Source organism: Mus caroli, chromosome X (genome assembly GCF_900094665.2).
Source record: "Mus caroli chromosome X, CAROLI_EIJ_v1.1, whole genome shotgun sequence".
NCBI lineage: Eukaryota > Metazoa > Chordata > Mammalia > Rodentia > Muridae > Mus > Mus caroli.
In genome coordinates, this window is record NC_034589.1 from 88,999,997 (window position 1) to 89,024,433 (window position 24,437).

Genomic DNA, 24,437 nt, shown 5'->3' on the forward strand with positions numbered 1-24,437 from the left:
CATATAAAGTTTGCATGTCCAATGGGCCTCTCTTTCTAGTGATGGCCGACTAGGCCATCTTTTGATACATATGCAGCTAGAGTCAAGAGCTCCGGGGTACTGGTTAGTTCATAATGTTGTTGTACCTGCAGGGTAGCAGATCTCTTTAGCTCCTTGGATACTTTCTCTAGCTCCTCCATTGGGGGCCCTGTGATCCATCCAATAGCTGACTGTGAGCATCCAGGTTTTGACCTTCATTTTAATTTTATGTTTATGGCTGTTTGGTCTGCATGTATGTCTGTGCACCACGTGCATGCAGTGACCTTAGCGGCCAGAATAGGATGTCAGATCTCCTGGGACTGGAGTCAATGCTAGTTGGGAGCCACAGTGTGGGTACAGGAATTGACTCAGAGTCCTTGGGAAGAGGCCAGCGGTCCTGAACACTCAGCCATTTCTTCAGGCCACCTTCTTCTCTCCCCACCCCTTTTTGACACAAAGTTTTGCTATGCAACTCAGGTTGACTTTGAGCTTAATAATATAATCCAGCTTGCCTGGAACTTATGATCTTCTTGCCTCTGCCTTCTTAATACTAGAAAGTATGTGCTACCATCCTGGATGCTTAAGAATCCAAAATGTAGCTGGGTGTGGTGGTGGCACACATTTTTAATCCCAGCACTCAGGAGGCAGAGGCAGGTGGATCTCTGTGAATTCAAAGCCAGACTGAGGGATATATAGTGAAACCCTGTGTAAAAACATAATTAACAACAACAACAATAATGATAATGATAATAATAAAAAGATGGATGTTAGTAAACTGATATTAGCTTCATACTATTTAGATATAGTATGCCAAAAGTGTTTCACCTTTGAACTTGTATTTCCTTGTGCAGAAGAAAAAAAAAAACCCTTCTAGGCAGTTTTGAAAACTGTGGATAATAACGAAGGAGAATTCACTGCTTGTCAAACTTGCAGTTACCTGGGAGGAAGCCTTCTCTTCTTTACTTCCCTTATAGGCTTTTTTCATCTTTTCAACCCTCTTTTGTGCCTGCTTGGATCGACGGCCCAGATGCTTCATTTCCCCTTTCTGGTCCCAGGGCTGGTAAAAGGGACGGATGGTTGTAATGGTTGGATACCTACAAGACATTTGTGTTCGAGACAGAAAAGAACCCCACAAAATAAGATTTAAACATGAGGCAAATTGTAAACTGTAATGAATTGTCTAGCACACATAATATGTAGAGCAGCACTGAATGCCAGTTTTTAGTGACATGTTCCAGCCTTCCTGGACAACACTGTGGAGCGGCCACTTGATAAAATTTTTTGAGACAGGATCTCACTATGTTGCCTAGGCTGGCCTCAACCTCCAGAGGCAAGCCTCCAGCATAATTTTTTTTTTGTTATCTTATTTGTTTACATTCAAATGTTATCTCATTTCCCAGTTTCCCCTCTGCAACCCCCTATCCCAACCCCCCCTGCTTCTATGAGGGTGCTCCCCCACCTACCTACCCACTCCCGCCTCACTGCCCTAGCATTCCTCTACATTGGGTTATCAAGCCTTCACAGGACCAAGGGCCTCTGCTCCCATTGATGCCAGATAAGGGCCCTTCAGCTCCTTCAGTCCTTCCCCTAACTCCTCCATTGGGGTCCCTGTGCTCAATCCGATGGATGGCTGCGAGCATCTACATCTGTATTGGTCAGGCACTGGCAGAGCCTCTCAGGGGACAGCTATATCAGGCTCCTGTCAGCAAACGCTTCTTGACATCTGCAATAGTGTCTGGATTTGGTGTCCAGCATATTTTTAACACCATAACTAACACCTGAATTTACATTTCATAACAGTTGAGAAAGCAAGCTTCTTTAAAAATCTTTTTTCAACTTTTTGAGAAAAGGTCTCTACATAACCCTGTATGTCCTAGAACCTAACTGTGCAGATCAGGCTGGCCTTGGACTCACAGGAATCTGCCTGTCTCTGAGTCCTGAGTCCTGGGATTCAAGGCTTGTGCCACCACTGCCTGGCTCACTTTCCTGGCTTTTTACATGGGTTCTGGGAACCTGAACTCTAATTCTCATGCTTGTGGAATCATCACTTTGTCCACTGAGCCATCTCCCTAGTCCAGTGAAAGCTATGTTATTAAATCAGTGTTAGGATCTGATATAGCTCGTATCATGCATGCACGTAGTCCCCTCGGCTTTACTATCACAGGACAGATCAGTCCAATATCTAACTGCCAGCATCTGTATCATTCATCCTTAGAACTCTCTTTCAGAACAAGACTCCATGTGCAGAGAAGGTTAAAAGCATCTGAGAATCTACCCCTGATCACCAACACTTAGCCAGTGGCTGCTGGGTATTGTATGCAGTGGGATAACTCTTGAGTTGCATGCTCTACACTGGCTCTAAAATTCTCAGGGAGGACGAAGCTCCAGGTAGCTCCAGTGGTAACTGTCTTGCTAATACACAGTCTGGGTTGCCTACCTTTCTATTTCACTGCCCTACCCCTCAGTGGGTCCTGGAATCACCTCCCAAATAAAGCACTCCAACTCAATTCCTGGTTTCCTTCTGGGAGATCCCAGACTAGGGACTTAACTAAACATGGTATTATGAAAATATTTTTCTTCTTCAGTTGATTTAAAAATTAGTTAGCTGGTTGGGTCCTAAATAACTCATTCTTGGATAACCAGTAGTATGAATCCAAATAGCAGGCAACTCAAGGTTATATACGGAAGTGAGGAAAATGATATTACTTATTTGACCTTGGTGGTAATAGGGTTAAGTTCTATACTCAATGCTCATATGTATGAATTAGAGAAAATCTATTTCATGATGACAGGCTGTGTCTTGGACCAGTATCTGTTTGGGAAGTGAATATCCTTGACTGTAAAATAAAGGAGTGGTGGCGCACGACTTTAATCCCAGCACTTGGGAGGCAGAGGCAGGTGGATTTCTGAGGCCAGCCTGGTCTACAGAGTGAGTTCCAGGACAGCCAGGACTACACAGAGAAACCCTGTCTCGAAAAATCAAATCAAATCAAATAAATAAATAAATAAATAAATAAATAAATAAATAAATAAATAAAGGAGTTAAACTATGTTGCTGAGTCAGCACCTTTCATCTCCACTCCTGAGACTTGTCAGTATGTTTGCCAGTGTCTTCTTTGCGGCCTAAAGGAATATTGCTCACTGCAAGCATATGTGTGGAAATATATTACCAACAAGTCCACCACTTTCTTTTTCTTAAGAAAGCCAGCTTCATTTCTAGATGAGATGTGCTGGGTGAGTCTTAGTAATGGAATTTAAAAGGAATCTAATTGGAACAATCACATTCTGTTCCTGTCATTTCAGAGCCTAACACAACACGACTTTTCAAAGTACAAATTGGTTTGCTTGCTACTGGTAAAGAAGAAAAGAGTGCCACCATAATTTATATGCAATTGATTATAAGCAACAGGGGCCAGGCAAGTGAGTGCATGATTACGGCTTTTAATGGGAAGGAGAAAGCCTTCAGCTCCGCACTGACTGGGAGGAAAGAGGAACCCTTTTGGCTGTATTTATGAAAACAAAAATATTAACAGTTACATGAAGACCCCTCTCCCCAGAGAGGCACACTCTGCTGTGTCCACCACTTTCTGAGTTCGGATGTCTCTTACTTCTTGCCAGGTTGCACTGCCTCTTGATAGGCAGCCATGCTGGCCTGAGGCTTCTCTTCCATCTTTGTGTCTACCACCTACTTGAGTTAAAGAGTGGCCAGCCGGTACCCTTTACTACTCTACTGTTTTTACAAGTGTCAGGGCAGCCTCTTGTCACCCTGTGGTGCCAGTCTGGTGGTACGAATGATCACCTTGGTACCTTTTTGTTAGTATTCTACTTACAAAGTGGCATATATTTGGGACAATCTTCCCAAGTTTAAGTTTTCCCATATGCCTTATGATCATCTTTAGTGGACTGTGTATCGGAATGCTTTTAGGTTTGTAACCTCAATAAAAATGGTCTTTTACCTAACTTTAGAAACAATATTTAGCTGGTGCAGCCGCATCTCTTCTGTTTTTGGTTTCTGCAACAAATACTTCATCTCTTTTTGTAAACGGTCTGAGATTACTCCAGACTCTGCGTAATCAACTATGTCATACATCATCATTGTCCTGGGAATGCTACTGAGATCTAGTCTTCGCCAGTAGTTATTCTTGCCACCAGAAGATGCAGGGGTCTCATCTGTAAGACTGCAGTACTATATGGAAAAAATGCACAGTGATCAGTCATTGGTGTTCACCTCCAAACTCTATCAACAGCTCTCTCCCATGACTTTCATTCCAACTAGACCTTTCTGTTATCTGTGTTCATCTTAACTCCCTTACTGGAAGGCAGGACCCAGGCCAGCGCAGTTTCAGTTCACACAGCACCACACTCACTAACTGTTTATCTAAGCATAAACACTGGCACATGCTATTTTACAAATGATGAGTTCATCTCCAGTGCTAAGTGGAGAACTTCATTATATTTATTTGTAATATTTTTTTGCAATCTTACTTTACTTTTTTTCCAATTTAAAATATCAAGTAAGCAATTTAAACATACACACAGTTTGTTTATCCAATGTAACGTTATAAATGTGTGTTGGAGAGAGAGATACGGATCGGGAATGAGGAGCTACAGTGCGAGGCAGGAGGACTTTAGGGTCTACTACATACTCTCAAACTTCCATGTGCACTCGAATGCACACATACAAGCATGCACACTTACCCCATTCTGTCAGGCAGAATGTCAGTTGCCACCATCTTGTTGAGTAGTACCAGTCTCTCAACAAGAGACAGACAATTCCAGTTCTCACAGTATAACTGCAAGCCTTTGAGTAAAGCACAGACTCTGCAGCTAGCTCTTCAATTCATAGTCTACTACATTAGTGACACGTGGGTAGTCATATTTAATGACAAGTCATGTCCTGTCTGTAAAAATCTGTCGGTGCTTGGTCACTGTGAATCCCTTAATGAGTTCACATACAGACAGCAGATATGGAGTTGTATGGCTTTGTTTCACAATGATAAACCCATGTGACATATTTTTTAAAGTGATACTCAAAAGAGGGGATCAGGGGCAGGAGAGATGGCTCAGCAGTTAAGAATACATTCTGCTCTTGCAGAACACCTGAGCTAGGTTCATCACACTCATGGCAGTTGGTTTACAACCACCCAGAACTCCAGGCCCAGGGGATCCAATGCCATCTTCTGGTCTCTGTTGACACCTTTGCACATGTGCATACAATCTTACCCTATGCACATGACTAAAATAAAAATAAGTCTTTTTTTTTTTAAATACAACCTTGGCCAGCAAAAGTACCAAATGTGGAACCGCTGGAAGTGAAATGGGAACTCAATGTGAAGTGAGTTGTAGTGGAAACACTACAGGGCCATGAAAAGCTGCCACTGTTCAAGAGACTACAACTGTGTAGCTAGAGGGACATGGTGAAGGTGAACTTACTAACATAAGTGGCTGTGACAAGAAGAATGAAGTGACACTGGCAGAAAAGTCTTCATATTGTGAGAAGTCTAACATATTCCGCATCATATCAAACATGAAGACTAAAATGTCAGCAACTGATTCAAACTTAGGGGTGTGAGAGCTGTTGAAAATGCTGCAAGACAGTTGGTCTCTATTGCTACTTACAGGAGAACGGACGGCAAATATTCTTCCAAGTGCTCTTCTGGTAGTTGGTAACCTGAGGGTGGAACTCAGGGTCTTGTGCATTTTAGGCTAGTGCTCTACCCTTCAACCTTTAAAGTTTGTTTTTTAGTTTGATATAGTCCTGCTAAGTTTCCTAGGTTGGCCTTGCAATTATTCTGTACCTCAGCAAGCTTTGAACTTGGGTCCTTTGAACTGATCCTTCTCACCTTCCCAAACATCTAAGATTATAGGTCTGAGCTATCAAAGAGGTGTCATATCATTCTTGATTTTGCTTTTGTTCCCCGTGGATTTTCTTTGTTTTGACTCTGCTAGGTATTGAACACAAGTGTAGATCAAGCTACACTTGCGCATCTGCTGTACTCACAGCTTTGCTGAGATTCACATACAGACGCTTCCCCCACTAAAGTGCCCAATGCGTTAGTTTTTAGTGGCTTCCCGGTTGATTAGTTTTTACAAAGAAATAAAACTTTCATTCTCAGTGTTTCTAAATATTTTAAATAATACTGTACTAAATGTTTTTCATTTCTATTATAAGTGAGCTTTTAATATTTGCCTTTATTTAGGCTTTGAAACTGGATCTTGCTGTGTAACTCAGGGCTGCTTAGAAGCTCACTGTGTAACCAAGGCTGGCCTCAAACTTGATATCCTCTTCGCTTCAACTTTCTGAGTGCTGAGTTTACATCAAATGCCAGCATATCCAGCTGTTTTTAATGTGCCAACCAATTTTCTCCACCGATTATTCAGTTTGCTTTGTATGTGGCTAGGGACATAGCTTAGGGGTTGAGTGCTTGCCTATCATGCCTGGGTTTAAGATCCAGTGTTGAAAAACTACCTCTGGTTGCAGGAGAAATAAATAAATAATAATAATAATAATAATAATAATAATAATAATAATATGGCACTACGTCATATGTCAAAGTGAGGTACCCAAATGAAGAGGCTACAGGCACATGTATTATTATTACATTAGGAATCAGATTATTGACAACTTTCATTTCTTCATTGATTGCCTCTATGGATTGTTAGGAGAAAAGCTGTAGTATTTCAGAAGCATTTACTATTATTATTACTACTACTACTACTACTTGGGTCTGGAGCATAAATTCCCCAGTTCAGCATTGCTCTGTCCAGCTATGCAAACCAGAAATTTCAGAATCATGCCAGACAGATTCCTTCAGCTTCTCTCCCTGTCTGTCACCCAGGCCCCCTGTCCTTGCATTTGTAGACACATAGCCTTAAGCTGAACAACCACCATTTCCCCTGGACTGTCAAGAGCCTTTGAACAGAGCACTTAATGCTTTCTAATTCTTTCTTTCTCCTGAAACCAGAGGTAGTTTTTCACTTATTAGCTTAAAAAAATACATTTTGTTCATTTAGAGAGAGACAGTGTGTGTGTGTGTGTGTGTGCGCACGCGCTGTACCTTTGCAGGCCAGAAGAGGGCGTTGGATCCTTTGAGGCTAGTGTTACAGGTGGTTGTGAACTGCTTGATTTAGGTGCTGAGATCTGAACTCAGATCATCTGGAAGCACAGCAAACACTCTTGATCTTTGAGCCATCTCTCTAGACTCCCAAATGTTAAAATTTGTGTTGTGTGTATTTTAATCACAATTTTAAAAAGTATGATTTCTTTTTCGTTGGAGGTCAGGAAAACGTTTTTGTTTGAATTTTCAACATTTATATATAAACTCCTTACTTGCATGTAATCTTGCACTGTGACTACATCCATATGATCAGCTATTTTGAACTTCTGGAACATATATTCATCTTGCATAATTTGTTGATAAAATTTCTTTTCCCCCATTATCTTATAAGCATCAGCCACTGCCTATAAAGAAAGTAGATTTAAAAAATAATATATTGTTAATCATCAGCACATATTTTGTTAATTTTCTGACAAATGTAGCAAAAATTGTTCCTGTCTTTTACTATCTTGCTATTAATAGAAAGGCTACATTACAAAAAGGAGATCATATAGCTGTTTTTGGGAATGTAGGGGAAGGAGTTAAGGTCTCACTCTGTACCCCAGATTGGCCAGGAACTTAGTAGTGAGCTAGTCCTAGCTCAGCTCTAAATGCTGGGGGCATGAGCCACCATGCTCAGCTGTATATGGATTTATTTTGAGACAGAGTCTGTGTAACCCAGGCTGGCCTTGAACTTGCTGTGAAGTTGCTGTGAATTTAAGATGAGCTTAAATTTTTTGCCTTCTTGCTTCTACCTTTTAAGTGCTGGGATTATAAGCATGGACCTCTGTGTCTGGCTTATGCATGGATTTTTAAACCATTTGATATTTGTTCCCATAGCTATTGATGCATAGTTTTAAAATATAACTACAGGTATAGTTGAGACTACCATAGCTTTTTAAAAATTTTTTAAAATAAAAAGAACCCTCACATGACAGTTTCTAACCATCTGTTACTCCAGTTGCAGGGGAATCTGAAGCCCTCCTCTGGTCTCTGTGAGCACTGCACACATGTGGTGCACATACACACATGCAGGCAATATATTAGTACAACACAAATTTATTTTAATCTTAAAAAATATTTTTACATTTGATCATGTGTATATGTATGTGACTTTGTGCATGTGAACAAGGAGGCCAGAGGAGGGTGTCAGGTCTCCTGGAGTCAGTGTTCCAGTCAATCACAAGCTGCCTGAGGTGGGTGCTGAGAACCGAACTAGAGTCCTTCCCACAACAGTGTGTGCTCTGAACTACTAAGCTTTCTCTCAAGCCTGGAGCATCTTTTAAAGATTTTTTTAAAATGTATTTATTTCTATTTTATGTGCATTAGTGTTTTGGCTGCATATATGTCTGTGTGATGGTGTCAGGTCCCCTGGAACTTGAGTTATAGATGGCTGTGAGCCACCATGTGGGTGCTGGGAATTGACCCTGGGTCTGTTGAAAGAGCAGTCAGTGCTCTCAATTGCTATTGAGATGGCTATCTCTCCAGCCCCAAGGTTTTGGTTATTTTTTTCTTTTTAAAAACAAAAGCACACCATACACTCATTTGTGCTGTCAGTGAAAACTTACCTGGTGATTAAAGAGGGTGCCCTAGGAAGCAGAAATAAAAGATCTCTGGAACCCACACTCTTTTCTGTTCATTAACCCATGGCTTCCAAATGGAAGTGTGTCAAGTTGCTTACACTCTCCTTTCCTTTAGACTTCATTTTCAGTAGCCCAAGAAAAACAAATAACGGATTTCCCCTTCTTTCTAAACTGTCAACAGTTTACATTCAAAGAAAGTGTCTGTGAGACCAGTGAGAGAAAAATCACAGAAAACAGAGGCTTAAATTCTTTGTCTTGGCTCTCATCATACTGACTCCTCCCACCTATATCTATCCTTCTGATAACGGCTGTGCTGAATTGCCTAACACCTATTTATAATCTGGACCTGTGCTTCTGGACACAAAGGGTCTGCTTATGTGAAGGGAGACTGGCAAAGCAGAAAATTCAAATCTTTTTCTATTTCAGATCAGTTCTTTCCCTGTGTACCTTAGAAGGTGCTATTTGCCAAAGTGCAGAAACCGTGTTAACACTGAGGAGGCCACAACAGATTCCCTGGGCAGGATCAAAATCCAGAGCTCCTGTTAATTTAAAAAAAAAAAAAAAAAAAAAAAACACAACGCAATAGCTTGCCTTCACATATTTTTTTCTCTAATTTTCCTTTTTATTATCTAGAATAGTCCTTTTAAATTTTGACTTGAATTCCAAAGCTTTGGTGATGTCCATGGAAAATGAAATAGGAAGAAAATATTTCAGTGGTCATATTTTATTATTAATGCGCCGAAGTGAACAGTTTAATGAAAATATTAGCTTTCCCATGGGTGGATTCTTTTTACTTTTCATTTCACCAATTTCTTTGCTCATTATGCACCTGAAGAAAAGATGACATTTGTAGTACCATGAAAGGCAGCCTGGTTCCTGGTTGAGCTAAGGCTGGAAACCCAGAATGGCAGGCGTTTTGCCTGGTTCCCAGACACTAGGCTCCTGACACAAGGCCGCAGTCCTCCATAGATCTGTGGCCATCAGTCAAGTAAGGGCAACGCCCCAAGCCCCTCCACACGTAGAGGACTTGACCACAGGTCACATAGCCTCAAGACAGATCTCCATTTTTAATGAGGCACCTAAGCCTGAAGGGCTTAGCCAATAAACTCCCCTTCCCAGACACTCTTCCCTGCAAAAGGTATTTAACCTCAGGTCCGTCCTGAGAAAAGAGGGTACAGTTTTACGCATCATCACCCTCCACTATGACAATAAGTGCCTTAAAACCATGGACTGTCTCTTTTTATCGGGATCCTCCGTGGGGAGCAATGGAGCAGGTCTTTTTGCCTGAAGAGCCATTTAATCTCCCACAGGAGGCCTCTCAGCACTCCCAGCCAATGGACTCTACCAAGCCAAGCCAGCCACCTGCCAAACAAACCAAGGACTCTATTCCTGCTAGACCCAGCCAGAGCTCTCCCCCTTTTCCCTTCTGGCCCGGTCTAGATTCAGTCTGCGACGGGGAGGGGGGGCACTCCAATCTCAGCTCTTCTGCAGCTCCCAGCGGCGCCTGGGTGTCCAAGAGCCTGAGAACCAGATGGCCCCAGCTTCCCAGTAGGCCCTGGGGTCACCCCAAGCCAGATCCGGCTGTCCTGGGACCTCAGACTCGCTCCCCCACCCCTGGAGCCGTGTCCCTGAGGCTTCCCAAAGCGCCCAACTCCAGTGTGGGGTAAGCGGCAGTCAAAACTCCCAAGTCATGCCTCCCTGAGTGGTGGAGCCAACATGGGATACCACTAACTCTACAGACAATGGTGCATGTCTCTTTTATACTTTATTACAATGTCCAGTGGGTTTTGAGCCAGCTCAGCCATACCTAAGGTCAAAACAAATCATTACACACTGAAGAAGTATTAAACCATGTAGGTATTTCTGTAGGAATAATTATATTTGACCTTAGCTCGGATTACCTAGAAAAGGTATTTATTATCAGTTCCTTCCTTCCAATGCCCCACTCAGTCACTACCACCGTTCTCCCCTACACTCAGTTTTCCTATTCATATATTGCCTCAGTTGTATTGGTTCTACTCTAGTCCTGTGGCCAAAGAAAACCACGCCTAGAAGCATAGGGCAAACCCTCTGCTTGTTTTTGAGAGGCTCTATTAGTAACTGTTCTATTGCTATGAAATCATGACCAAAAGCAACTTATGGAAGAGTTCATTCTGGCTTACAGCTCCTGAAGGTGAGTCCATAATAGGAGGGCAGAGACAGCAGCAAGAAGCCAGAGGTGGCCAAAGCAAGAAGCTAAGAGACCACATCTCCAATAGCAACTGTGAATCATGGACCAAGTGTTCAAATATGCAAGCTTATTGGGACCATTTTCATTCAAACAAACATAGGGCTGTTTGGGGAAAAAAGAGTGCTGCCTAATAGACAAGGTGTTCTTTGTCAGACATCTGCCTCACATAGTCAGTTGCTCATTCTTGCTGGAAACTCCCACTTATGGAAGGAGCAAGAAGTGGTGCCTTTACATTTGGTTTGGAATTCACTTATTCTGTATCTGTATATGCAGATACAGAATAAATTAAAAGTCCAATAACTGCTGGGATTGCTTCAGCCTTGAAAATATATGCAGTATGGCAGAAATAGATGAGCATTCAACTCTCACTTACGTGTCTCCAAGTCCCTTCAAATTCACAGACAAAGTGGGAATAATATTTTTCATCACATTGAAGAGGAAGGGCCATGTGCAGTGAGTGTTGTCCCTGACCTCAGGAGTGGTTAAGAACATGGACTTTGGCCTTAGTTCCTTTATTCTCTAGTTGTAAGGTTTTAAGCTAATTACTTGTTTTTTTAATGTGTGATTTTATTTTTCCATTATTAGGCATTAGAGCATATCTAGACATGCTGCTTCTACTCCCAATGATCCCCATCCTACTTCCCCATTAGTTTACTTTCTGCTTTCATATACAGAATAGTTTTACAGGAATTATGTGAAATAATGCACATCCAAGATTATAGTTGATTGAGTAGGGCCAGAGGGGCTGAAGAGATGGCTCAGTTGGTAAGGTGCTTGCTGCATACACGAGGACCTGTGTTCGGATCGTCAGTACCCACGTAGGAACTGGGCATTGTAGCATACATCTGAAATCCCAGTACTGTGAGACTGAGATGGACAGATCCCTGGATCTCACTGGCTAACCTGATTAGTTAAATTGGTGAACTCCAGGTTCAGAGAGATCCTGTTTCAAAAATCAAGATAGGAATGAATGAGGAATTCAACCCACAGCCTTTGTACTCCCCCATCACAAAGTGATTAAGTAGAACTGACAACATAGCAAGGTGCTTGTCTAGTGTGCAGGAAGCCCTGGGTTTGATCCCCAGAACTTACTGTACAAATCAGATGTGGTGGTGTACACCAGAAGCCCAAGACCAGCTGCATAAAGAGTTCAAGGCTAGCCTAGTATATATGAGACTTGAGACCGAGAGGGGGAAAAAACAACAGGGGGGAGTGGGGAGACAGAGAGAGGAGAAGAGAGGAGAGGGGGAGAGAAAGGGGAGGGGAGGGAGATGGAGAGGGAGAGACAGAATAATTAAACAACAAGGGTAGCTATTCTTGTTTTTCTTATATGAATGAAGTTTAAAGGGATAGGAAGTTTTCAATATAAAATAACAATTGCTGGATGTTAACAGTTCAGGCTCGTCAGTTGGATCCACAGGATCCTTTTGTAGCCTGTAAGTGTAATAACTTATGTGAGATATATCTCCTTTAAACATCATTATCATGCAGGTACATTAAAGTCAGACATGAAAGAAAAAAAAAAGGTGTCAGTTACCCAGTGGTGCTCCAGGCCAGAGTAGGAGCCTTTATAGGAAAGTCCTTACAAATGATGTGGTGTCAGGGATTACTGAGGAGATGCTAAAATGTAGATACTGGGCTAGGAGGTCTGAAGTAGGACCATGGCTTCTGTCTTTCTTTTAAAAAAATATACTTATTTATATTCTTTGTGTGTACATGTGTGCACATGCATGCAGGTGCCTGAGGAGGCCAGAGAGGACACAAGCTCCCCTGAAGCTGGAGTTACACGTGTTTGTGAGCCACCCGATAGGGTGCTGAGAACCAAACGTGTGTCCTCTACAAGAGTAGTACACACTTTTGATTGCTCAGCCATCTCTGCAGTCTCTAGGTTCTGAATTATTAAATGGCCCAGTGGATGCCAATGTGTAGGGTGCACATGCTTTGGGTAGCAAGACTTTAGTCAATTTTCTGGTGGACCAACAATAACAACAATTCTCTTGTAAAGTATCAATGCTGAGAAAACATTGTCAAAGTGGGAAATGAAATGAGATCACTCACCGTCCCCCCACCATTATTCTATTGCACTAAAACAGTTCTCAACTTTTAGGTCATGGTCCCTTTTAGGGTTTGAATGACCATTTCACAGGTGTCACTTAAGACCACCAGAACATTTCAGTCCATAACAGTAGCAAAATGACACTTATGAAGTAGCAGTGGAAAATAATCTTATGGTTGGAGGTCACCACATGAGGAACTATATTAAAGGGTCACAACAATAGGAAGGCTGAGAACCACTGCTCTAGAACCATTTGACCTGCTTTGGCACCTTTGGAGGAAATATCGGTTATATATAGATGTGCTTCTCTTTTTTTCCTAGTGGATTCTACATCTGTCTTTATGCCACCATTATAATGCTTTAATTCCTGTAGCTTTAAAGTCTTGAAATCGGGTAATATAAATTGTCTAACTTTCTGTTTTATCCTTTCCTTTCACTTGCTTTGGTTTTTGCTTTTGTGAATTCATGAGAGCTGGAAAATGATAAATAATTGCAACAAGAAGTGAAAATATGGAGGGGGATGATGGAGCAAATGTGCTAAATTCCTCCTTCTTTATATACAGAATTAGAGAGGCTGGAAAGTGGGCTCAGCAGTTATGAGCACTGGCTGCTCCTCTAGGAGACCTGAGTTCAATTCCCATCACCCACCTGGTTGTCTGCAATTCCAGTTCTAGGGGATCCATGCCCTCTTCTGGCCTCCCCAGGTACCAGGAAGGCATGCATGTGGTGTACAGGCATGTGGGAACAACCATCCATTCCACACACATTAGAATATTTTCAAAGATAAGTAAAGTTAGACTAAGCATCTGAACAAACTAAAACTGACCTTCTTCTATAAAGAAACAATTGAGGGGCTGGAAAGTTGGCTCAGCAGTTAAGAGCACTGATTTCTCTTACAGAGTGTATGTGTTCTGTTCCCAGCATTCACACAATGACTCGCCCCCATTTCTCATTCCAGTTCCAGGGGACCTGACACCTTCCTCTGACTGACTCCAGCACCAGACACACTTGTGGTGTACAGACATACACGCAGGCAAAACCACCCATATGCATAATAAAATAATAGAAACAGACTTAAGGCTAGGAATGTAACTCAGTTGGTACAATGCTTACCTAGTGTACATGAAGCCCTGAGTTTGATCCCCATAAACCACATGTGTCCGCACACCTGTAATCTTAACACTCTGGGGGTGGAGGCAGGGCAATCAGAAGTTCAAGAAGGGTTAGGTGTAGTGGTGGATGCCTTTAGTCCCAGAACTCTGGAGGGAGAGGCAGGCATCTCTGGGAGTTCAAGACCAGCTTAGTCTACTTTGTGAGATCCAGAACTGTCACGGCTGCACAGAGAGACCATCCCAAACAAACAGACCAAAAGAAAAGAAACAAAAAATAAGTAAACAGACCAGTTTGCTGAATAAACTTTTATTCAAAGACTAAAAATGTAAACTCAAAAGGAGAAAAATCCCACCACCATTGCAAGTTTTCTTTCAACTATAAATTTACATATTAGTCACATATGTTTTGAAAAGGAATGAAAGGGACAAGGGCAGTCCAAACCGTTCTCTTCAAGTTGAGTATGTTCTGTTCATTAAAAGAACATTATAGTGTCCACTGAAAAAGGCTGAATGGTGTGATAACATCTTAATAAGAACAAACGGAATTATAAAATCTCATTTCACAGGGCAAATGAAGGCAACAGAAGGAACTGTTAGAGCTGGTTACTTCACGAGAGTGACAGCTGTGTCACACTAGAAAAGGCATAAGGTACATTTTCTTGTTTCTTTGGCGTAGTTTCTAGAACTTTATCAACACTGAAACATTTTTAAACGTATTTAAAGTTAATTAAAGAAGAACATCTGCAAGTGCAAAAGAACTTTCTTCACTATGGCTTTTACCCACAAGCGCAACCTTCTGTGAAGACGTAGGTCGTAGAGATCATTCAGACTTTCCACTAGTGCAGGTATTTGAATGCCAAACAGATCAATTCCTGTTTTCTACTAAGGTGTGAGTAAGCAAGCACACGTACATGCCAACTCGAATTCTCAGACTTCATTTCACATACAACTCCTTAAAGCTTCACTCCAGTAAGCTCCGTTCGAAGGACAGTTTGTGTGAGCTGATTAGTAAGCATCTGTCTGCTGTGCTGTTGATAGTATCTTGCCTGTTCCCAGGCCTCACTGTGCAAAGGACCTGGTTCAACTGGCTCAGTCAGCTTTCTCTGCTCTCCTCCCCTCTATACAACTGTCTTCCACAAGTCCCCCCCTGAGGCAGTCTCTGTTTTCAAGTGGTCTTCTCGTTTACTCTCCTCAAAGGAGGGAGGAGGTTGGAATGTTACTTACGAGGGACCCAGGAAGACGGTCCCCCAGACCTCTTCAGGAAGAGTGAAATCTTACCAGGAGTTATTTTCTTCTTAGAAATATAGTACGAGGAAGTTTCCAAGATCTTGGAGCTCCAGCAGTCATTTTTCAATCTAGTGAAGACCATTCGGAGGGATTGCACTGGAACGTGGCTAGCCAGTGGATGATGGAACTCAGTGTAAGGCTGAGTGAAATTCAGGAGAGCTGTGTTGTGTGGAGGCTGCTCTTCAACATTGGCTCCTTGAGGTAATCCTGTTGGTTCAACACTGCTGGTACTACAACATGGCACAGGATGGGAAGTATCCAACATAGGCCTTTTGGTGCTCTTCTTGGGAGTTTGGTAGAAGCTTAGTCGAAATCTCTTTGTAGAATTTTGGATAACCTGGGTATGGACCTCACCGGTTACCTTGAAGCTGAGTTCAGCATCCTGAGCATCCTGGCTATCTGTATGTGCTGCAGAATACAGGTGGAAATGTTTATCTTCATCAGTGTGCTGGTCTTCTGACTGCATGTTAAACATGCAGTCCATTTCCTGCACTTGGAAGGTATCCTCTGGAACTTGATAGAAGCAATACTCGATGCTTTGGTCTGTTGGATTCTCACCAACAGCTGGGTCCTCATCACCGTGCCCAGATGCTGTTTGTGGCACACTAAGGACATCCCAGGTCTGACATTTTTCTTCTTCAAGAGGAAAGATAATATCAGTGTCTTCTGTGGAAGGTGCTGCATGGCACGGCTGGCCATCAGATTCCTCGTCTGCTTGCACACTACCCTGAGTATGGCCCATGAATAATTGCCTGTTTATACAGATGAATGCTGGTCTGCTCGGGCGCCTCAGATAGTCACCAGAGTGTGTCGTGTCCTTCCAACTTGCTGGCTTCTTCTGTGGGGGTTTCTTGGGAAATCTGAGCAGGAGAGCCTTCTTCCTCTTCTCTAGTCTTTCTCTCTCTTCTCTCTCTCTCTCAGTCTCTGGCTCAGAACTCTGGGGATTCTGCGGCTTCTTCTGTGGGTCCCTGTTCTCCTTTTCCTTCTTTACTCCCAAGGGTAGTGGTGCCTTGGCCCCATCCCAACACTTGATAGGACACTTTCTGCTTCTTACAGTGTGCCCAAAGGCCCCACAGTCTCTGCATTTCAACCTGGGATTCTCTTCTGGTGGAGGGCGTCTCTGAGCAGCTGGCTCTTTCTGTTTCTCTGCACTCTGACTTTCCATGTTTTTGTCAGACGAAGTGTCCATAAAAGGATCTATGTGTTGAGTTGGGATTTCCTAAGATCCAGCTGTCTTCCTCCTGTTTGTTAGCAGGTTCTCAGAGACGTGGATGATGGAGACCCAGCAAGACAAGTGATGAAGCTTTCAGGATGCTGGAGAAAAGGGAAGTCACATTTTCTTTTTTATATCACTGGGCTATTTTCTCCCCCCAACAGTTACTTCATAAATAAACAAGAAATTAATGAAGTTATTTTGCAATGTTTTAATGAATTTTAATGTATAAATAGTGTTTTCTAGTGACTTCTTCCTTCTGAACTTCTTAAAGCCTAAGCACATTAGGGATGGTGGAACTAACCCAGGAGAATCTCAGTTCCTGGAAAAGTCTGATTATATAACTTTAGAATAGAAGCAATAGATGATATCTTATAGAACCAACCTCAGCTTATTCTGAAAATTAATATGATAATGATATTAATTTATCCCTCAAGAGGAAGATGAAAATATACTTCTCAAGCCGGGCATGGCAGTACACACCTTTAATCCCAGCACTCAGGAGCCAGAAGCAGGCAGATCTGAGTTAGTTTAGCCTGGTCTAAAGAGCAAGTTACAGGATAGCTAGAGTTACACAGAGAAACCCTGTTTCAATAAACCAATATATACTTCTCCATCGGATTCCAATTTTTATAATAGATAAATATTAATGTTTTTTGAAACACCATACCATAATACATAATGAGAACCTGTAGTCCATTTGCTACATTTGTGAAGTGGAGGGTTTTTTTCCCCTAATATTGCTTGAAAACAAAAAGCAAAGCAGCCCTGTCAGTTACTTTTCTAAGAGACTAAATGCTGCACTTGCCGAATCAAATCAGAAGTTGCTGGCCTGTGCAGTCTTCTCTTTAGAACACACTTGTGATTTCAGGTAGGCCATGCTTTTTGTGTAACACATTTCTCAAAGGTTTTATTTTTCTTTTCTTTTGCATTGCTTGGGATTGAATGTATGTCATAATATATTCTAAGCAAATGTTCTACCACAAAGTTACACAAGCAGCCTAGAATAATATCTCTATTAATGGCTAAAATGACTATATCCACCTTTTAAACTCTCTTATACTCAGAGCAAGGGCCAAAGGATTAAAAGCTCTTTTGTAGACCTTTGCTGTTAAAAGTAGAGGCAGCAGTGTGATAAGCTCCCCAGGTGACTCATAGGCCAGACACAGTTCTGGCGAGAATTCCCGAACTGTCAAGATACTATGAGAACTCCCATCCAAAAGAACTATTTTGAAAGTTCTCTTCCTCCTCCCCAGCTCTTCTTTCTTTCAGAAAGGGCTCTACTATGTAGCAGGCTGGCCTCGAGCAATGACGCTTCTTGCCAAAGTATGAGGATTGCAGAGTTGTGCCACCACACTCCACTTAAAAGTACCTTTTCAGTACCAATATCCAGCACATATTTTCTAGGTCCACTACGGAATCAAAGGAAAAACAAAATTCCATTGAAACAAATGAAATTGCACCCAACATTCTGCAGAACTTAAAATTTTAACACAAAGAAATCTGATAGATTGTGTGTGTGTGTGTGTGTAGCTTTATATAAGTAATAAACTTCAAATTTATTTTAGTGGAGACACTTTGAAGCATGATGCTTAGGAAAAAGTTACCTGTTTGGTGGGCTGACTAATGGCAAAATAATGTAGCCTATATACTTGGCATGCAATTTAGGTATTACATAGATGTCAAGAAGCAACAATAATAGAAAACACACGTCATGAGGCATCACCTTACTTGACGGCTTTAGTAAATTTTTCCCGCTGAAATACGTGAAGCCACGGCTATCACTTTTTAGAAAAATTTTAAACACGATGCAAGGTGGAAATGTTTCACCACTGAATCTGAAATAAAAATAAAAAAAAGTTATGCAGTATCAACTGGGGTACCCCATTGCTTCTTCCTCGTGTACGCAATACAGTTGCACTTAATTCAACTGTATTACATACATACATTTTTCAAATACAGGGCATATAAAGAACATATAAAAATCTAGCAAAGAAATGGATCCAAAGGTGAAAGTCACAACTATGCTCATACTTATGAACTAGATGGGGGTGAGACTTTATGGCAACTTAGCCTTTTTATATTACAAGTGTAGTAAAACACTTCCCTTTGAAATTTGTTCTGAGAAATAGGATTAAAAAATCATCTCTATTATTTCTCCTGTGAAATAAATTAGCATAGCCATATTACCTGAATCTGACTTTACACTTCATGCTAGGATCTTTCAAAAGTGCAGCCTCTGTGGGGCTTACTTTCTTCAGTAGTTCATGTGCCACACAATATTCCTGCAATAAACGATGGCACTGTAAACTGCTCAGAGGTCACTGACTGATGATAAGAGTGGGAGCAGAGTGAACAGGACAGTGGTCTCAGGGGTCTGCACCCCTGAGTGTTTCTACCCCCACTCCTCTAATTGTCATCATGTGAGTCAGTTATTTCAACTTATGCTTCTCCAAAGTTGAGTATCTATCCCTTTTGAGATCACAGGCACTGTTTTTTCCCTATGACAATACTTTCCCACAGTCTATTGTTTTTATATATAAACTTTTCTGTGTCTCCAACTGGATTATGTACCATGAAGGTACAGACAACACAATTTATTCTTTATTATATCCCTAGTATCTCATACAGTACCTAAACAGTCAAGAAACTTAGCAAGTGTTTAATGTTGAATGAATACAGGGATAATAATGGTATTAAGTGACTAGCTTTTAAACACATATTATTTATCATGTAGTATGGTGGTATCATATACACACATATATGTATGTATGTATATATATATATATATATATATATATACTCATTTAATCATAATGACAACACAATTAAAATAGTATCACTCTCATTTTATAAATGAGGAAGAGCTAGGTCTCAAACTTAGATCTGTTTGACTGTAAAATTCCCATTCTTTTCCTTAAATGACCCTATTCAGTTTTATGCCAGTGATAATTCCATAGCATATACAATGATGGGATTTTAATAAGATTAAGCATTTTAATGTGAAGTATTAATTCGAAGCATTGAACAAAGATATAAAAAATAACTAATTAACTTCATTTGTTTACTAAGAGCCTAGAATTCTGAGGAAAGCAGTAACGTGATAATTAAAACTGAGTTTTGTATGATAACACAAATAGATCTGTGGGTAAGACAGTGAAAAAAGTAGACATATCGCTCGGACTTATTCAGGACTGCTAAAATTCCTCTAACGTGACTATTCTCATACCAGAGGGGTTTCTGTTTTATTCTGGTTTTGGTGGGGAAAGAGGATAGGCATCTGTTTATTGTTTGTATTCAAATAGGATTATATTCCTTCTACTGTTTTGACTTGCCCTTTTCACTAACAAGCTCTCTTGGTTGTCTTTCTATTATGGAATATTGTTAATATTGCAAGATTTACACATAAAGGCATAGACATTTACTTGTGTTTATGAATCAAGGCTACAATGGAATTGTACTGTAGAATGCACTCTTAGAAGGAAACTGCCGGGCTGGAGAGATGCTCAGTGGTTAAGAGCATGTCCACCTTTGGCAGAGGACCTTAGTTTGCTTCCCAGCATCCACATGGTGGCTCACAATTGCTTGTAACTTCAGTTCTAGGGGATCTTATATTCTCTTTTTCCTTCTGCAGGCTCTTGTACACATATGGTGCACATAAATTCACTCAGGCTCACACAAATACACATAATAAATAAATAAACCCTTAAAATAAGTGAAACTACTGGGTAAAAGCAAAGTGCATTTTTAAATTCAAGGATTTTTTTTTTTTTGTAGTATTGGTGATCAAACCCAGGGCCTTACATGTGTTGAATACATATTCTGCCACTGAGCTAAACCTCCAGGTCTTAATCTAGAGGTTTTTTGTTTTTGTTTTTGTTTTTTGTTTTGTAGAAGGTCACTATCTCCTATGTTCAAATAAGGACACAAATTCAAAAATGGAGATACAACAGTGCACTAATTTCAGAAAAATAGTTATTACTCATTCACATTAAAAATAAACCCAGAGGGCGGGGCTGGAGAGATGGCTCAGCAGTCCATCGTACTGACTGATCTTCCAGAGGACCCAGGTTGGATTCCTAGTGCCCACATTGCAACTGCCTCTCGCTCCAGTTCCAGGGGATCTAATTCCCTCTTCTGGTCTCCACAGGCATTGTATGCCATGGTGCAGAGATACACACGAAGGCAAAACATCCATACAAATAAAGTAAATACAAATAAATATAAAAATAAAAAGACCAGAAATATTCATTTGAGTTTACAAAAATAAGCAACTTTAGAACTTTATATAACATATAATATTATTATATCCAAGTCAGAGATAAAGAGGGTTATCTGTTTTATCTTTAATTAACTAATTAAGGAGTAACTTCTGTCAGAGGAAAAAATACATACCGCTGCACAAACTGTGTGTTTTAGGAGTTTAAACAATGATTTGTCCACATAAAGGTACCAGGCTCTCTGTATTTTTGCTGCTGAAGTCTCTCTATTACTTTTAAGAGGAAAAAGAGATTAGTTATTTATGAACTAGTTTTCATTTTCCGGAAATCCTCGACAAGTCTCGATTTTTACAACCTGTCACACTGCCCCACTACTAAGATGGACCTACTGAGGAACACTTGCGTGGGGTCATTGGGACTGCTCCTTTGTGGTCTCTAAGCAGAATGAGGCTATGCAATAAGTAATATTTCCCTTGAGATGAAAACAAAAACACCTAAAAGTTTTATCAAGATCCATAATTAATTGAAGCCTGGCTCGGTGGTACATTCTTATATAATCCCTGCACTTAAGCATGCAGAGGCAGGAGGATCAAGAGTTCAAGAGCTTGACTACACAGTGACTTTGGGCTGAGGGAATGTGGTCCTGGTCTGTGTAAAAGACACACACACACACACACACACACACACACACTCACTCACACACACACACACTCACACACACACACACACACTTCATTCTCACTTATCTCCACTTCATCCCTCCCTGTTCCTCACTCCTTCTCCCTCTCTCCCCTCTCCTGCCTTCTGCCTCTGAGGCAGTGTCTCATGTAACTTCTGCTGGCTTTAAAGAGCTGCATATGCAGCTGAGGATGACCTTAAATGTCTGATCCTGCTGCTTCTAACTTCTTAGTGCTGTGACTCTACCATACCTGTTTTTATGTGGTGATGGGAATTGAACCAAAGATTTTGTACAGACTAGGTAACAACTCTACTAAGAATCTCCTTAGGCAGAGATCCTGGGATTTTATTCTTACTACTTAAGGAGGAAGAGGGAGGGCAGAAGGGAAAGGGAGGGAGAAAGAGAGAATGTGAATAAATAGAAGGTGTAAGAAGGAAATTCTACCTTCTAAAAACATTTATGGGGGGTGGGGGGTTGGAGAGATGGCTCAGAGGTTAAGAGCACTGATTACTCATCCAAAGGTCCGGAGTTCAATTCCCAGCAACCACATGGTGGCTCACAACCATCTGTAATGGGATCCAATGCCCTTTTTTGGTGTGTCTGAAGACAGCTACAGTGTACTCATATATATAAAATATATAAATCTTCAAAAAATTATGGGGCTGATAAAATAGCTTTGTGGGTAAAGAATGAGAATCCGAGTTTGACAGCCTGAACCCATATAAAAAAGATGTGTTCAAAAATACTTGTAATCCTAGCACTTGGGAAGTGGAGGCATGTGGATCCCTGAGGCTCCTAGGCAAGTCAGACAACCCGTTTAGTGAATTCCAGTCCAATGAAGAGTACTCCCTCGAAAAAATAAGGTGAGCAAGCTGGGAAATAGCTTAGTTGGCAAAAGCTTAGCATGCAAGCATGAGGACTTGAGTTTGATTCCTAGAGCCCACATAAAAATGCCTGGCATGGTGGCATGTACTTGCAATTCCAGTGCTAGGGAGTTAGAGCTGGAAGGATGCTTGGAGCTTGCTGGCCAGCCTAGCTTAACTGGCAAACTCTAGGCCAATGAGAGAGCTTGTTTGTCTCAAAGAAGTTGAATGGCATTCCTGAAGATGACATCCAAAGTTGTCACATGCATATATAACATACACACATTAAAAAATTAGAAAAGGCATTGTGGTGCATGCCTTTAGTCCTGGTACCTAAGAATGGAGGCAAGCAAATCTCTGTCAGTTCCAGCCTGGCCAGGGACACAAAAAGAGACACTCTGTCTCAAAAACAAAACAAAACCCACAAAACAAACAAACAAACAAACAAACAAACAACACCACCCCTCAAATCCCCCAAATTCCAGGAGTAAACCTTTTGAATTTTAGCTGATAGGGATTTATTATCTGGTTTACCTTTCTGTAAGTCACGTAACTTCTCAGTTGCTTTTTAAAACGCATTTAAAAATATTCTAATTATGTGTATGTGTGTGCCTGCATATGGGTATGTGTGTATGAGTGCAGTTTCCTGTAGAGGCCAGGAGTGCTGCATCCTGTGGAGCTGGAATCAGGAGGTTGTGAGCCACCTAACACGGGTCCTGAAAACAGAACCGTGGTCCTTAGGAAGTAGCTCCTAATCACCAAGCCATTTCTCCAGCCCTTCTTTCTCACTTATAATGTGTAATAATAAAACTGCTTCAGAAGGTTGTAGTATTATCAAGTAGATGTGTTAACATGCTTTAATAAGTTACAAAATTCTAAGGTCATAATAATCAACTAGAAGGTAATTATAAAAAAATGCCAAAATTTGGGAAAGATCTCCCATGCTCATGGATCGACAGGAGCTTAGCATAACTGTCTTGTGAGAGCAGCTGACTGAAACAGACAGAGGTCAGGGATTCTTGTGGGTGATTTGGGGGAAGGTTTAAAGGCCCTGAAGGGGGATAGGAATTCCACAGGAAGACCAACAGAGTTAAGATGCCTGTACCCTCAGGCCTCTCAGAGACTGAGGACTGCCTTGATCCAGCCTCAGTGGGAGAGAATGAGCCTAACCCTACAGAGACTTGATGCTCCTGGGTGGAGAGAAACCCTGGGTGGGGCCCACTCTCTCAGAGGAGAAGGGGAGGGGGAATGGGAGAAGGGGCTCTGGGATGGGGGGACCAGGAGGGGGAGGTAGCGTTTGGGATGTAAATAAATAAGAAAAAACCCCTCAATTTTAATTTACACATTAAGAAAACAAACACACAAACAACACAAAACCCAAAACAAACAAATAAACAAAGAAGGTGGGTAAGTTCGTTATTTGTCTAGTTGTGGAATTACAACAGAAGGCAAAAGGATGGCTTCTTACGCTTTTCTTGCCTTTATCTTTGCAGCACGAGCGGAGTGTGTCCTGTGGAGCTTTTCTGGGAGCTGACTATTTGATTTTGGACCACCAGAACCTGTTGTATTTGAGGACTTTTCCATTTTCCCTACAAAGAAGTAATCTGAACACACATAACATTAAGCTTTTAAGGTCATAATCCCCACATTCTTATATTTGGACTCGACTCAAGTGTCCTATGATTGTTGTGTCAAGTTTTGAATCCCTTTAAGAAGAAAGCAGTGTGCTTTTAGTGTTGTGTCCAGTTTGCACCCTTTCCATACTAAAATACCACATGCTATGTCAGAAAGACTGGACCTCTCCATAACCTCCTAATCCATCTCCCTTTTGCCCATCTTTTCCCTTCTAGTCACTGTAGTGCTGAAGTTAACTTGTCTTTTTGGGACACAGGGTCCCACGTAGCTGAGGCTGGTCTCAAATTCAATCTGTAGCAGACAGTAGCTTGAAGCTAAACCTCCTGCCCCAACACCCCAAGTACACTGGGATTACAGATGATCACCACCACACCTGGCTCTTGAAGTTAGCTTTTTGGAGCAATAATTCAGGGTTGGTCATTCATTTTCCTCACAAACTCCTTA

The 24,437-nt window shown here is 41.3% G+C and overlaps 2 protein-coding genes across 2 annotated transcripts in view; both read right to left on the reverse strand.

Moving 5' to 3' along the window:
• Positions 1-23,942, reverse strand: part of CXHXorf58 (chromosome X CXorf58 homolog) — a 26,118-nt gene extending 2,176 nt beyond the window's left edge. The window contains exons 1-7 of the mRNA XM_029473644.1: positions 23,827-23,942; positions 20,992-21,088; positions 18,787-18,881; positions 18,323-18,434; positions 7,349-7,480; positions 3,975-4,204; positions 956-1,112 (exon numbers count right to left, since the gene is read on the reverse strand). Coding sequence (XP_029329504.1) covers positions 956-1,112; positions 3,975-4,204; positions 7,349-7,480; positions 18,323-18,434; positions 18,787-18,881; positions 20,992-21,088; positions 23,827-23,942 — 939 coding nt within the window. The remainder of the gene's footprint in view (positions 1-955; positions 1,113-3,974; positions 4,205-7,348; positions 7,481-18,322; positions 18,435-18,786; positions 18,882-20,991; positions 21,089-23,826) is intronic.
• Positions 15,313-16,548, reverse strand: LOC115030105 (putative protein FAM90A26). The gene has a single exon (XM_029473643.1). It carries the CDS (start codon positions 16,546-16,548, stop codon positions 15,313-15,315), a length of 1,236 nt encoding a protein of 411 aa, XP_029329503.1.
• Positions 23,943-24,437: the final 495 nt, after the last annotated feature.

Coding starts and splice junctions, on each gene's coding strand:
- LOC115030105 (XM_029473643.1), bottom strand. CDS start 16,548: ATGGAAAGTCAGAGTGCAGAGAAACAGAAAGAGCCAGCTGCTCAGAGA.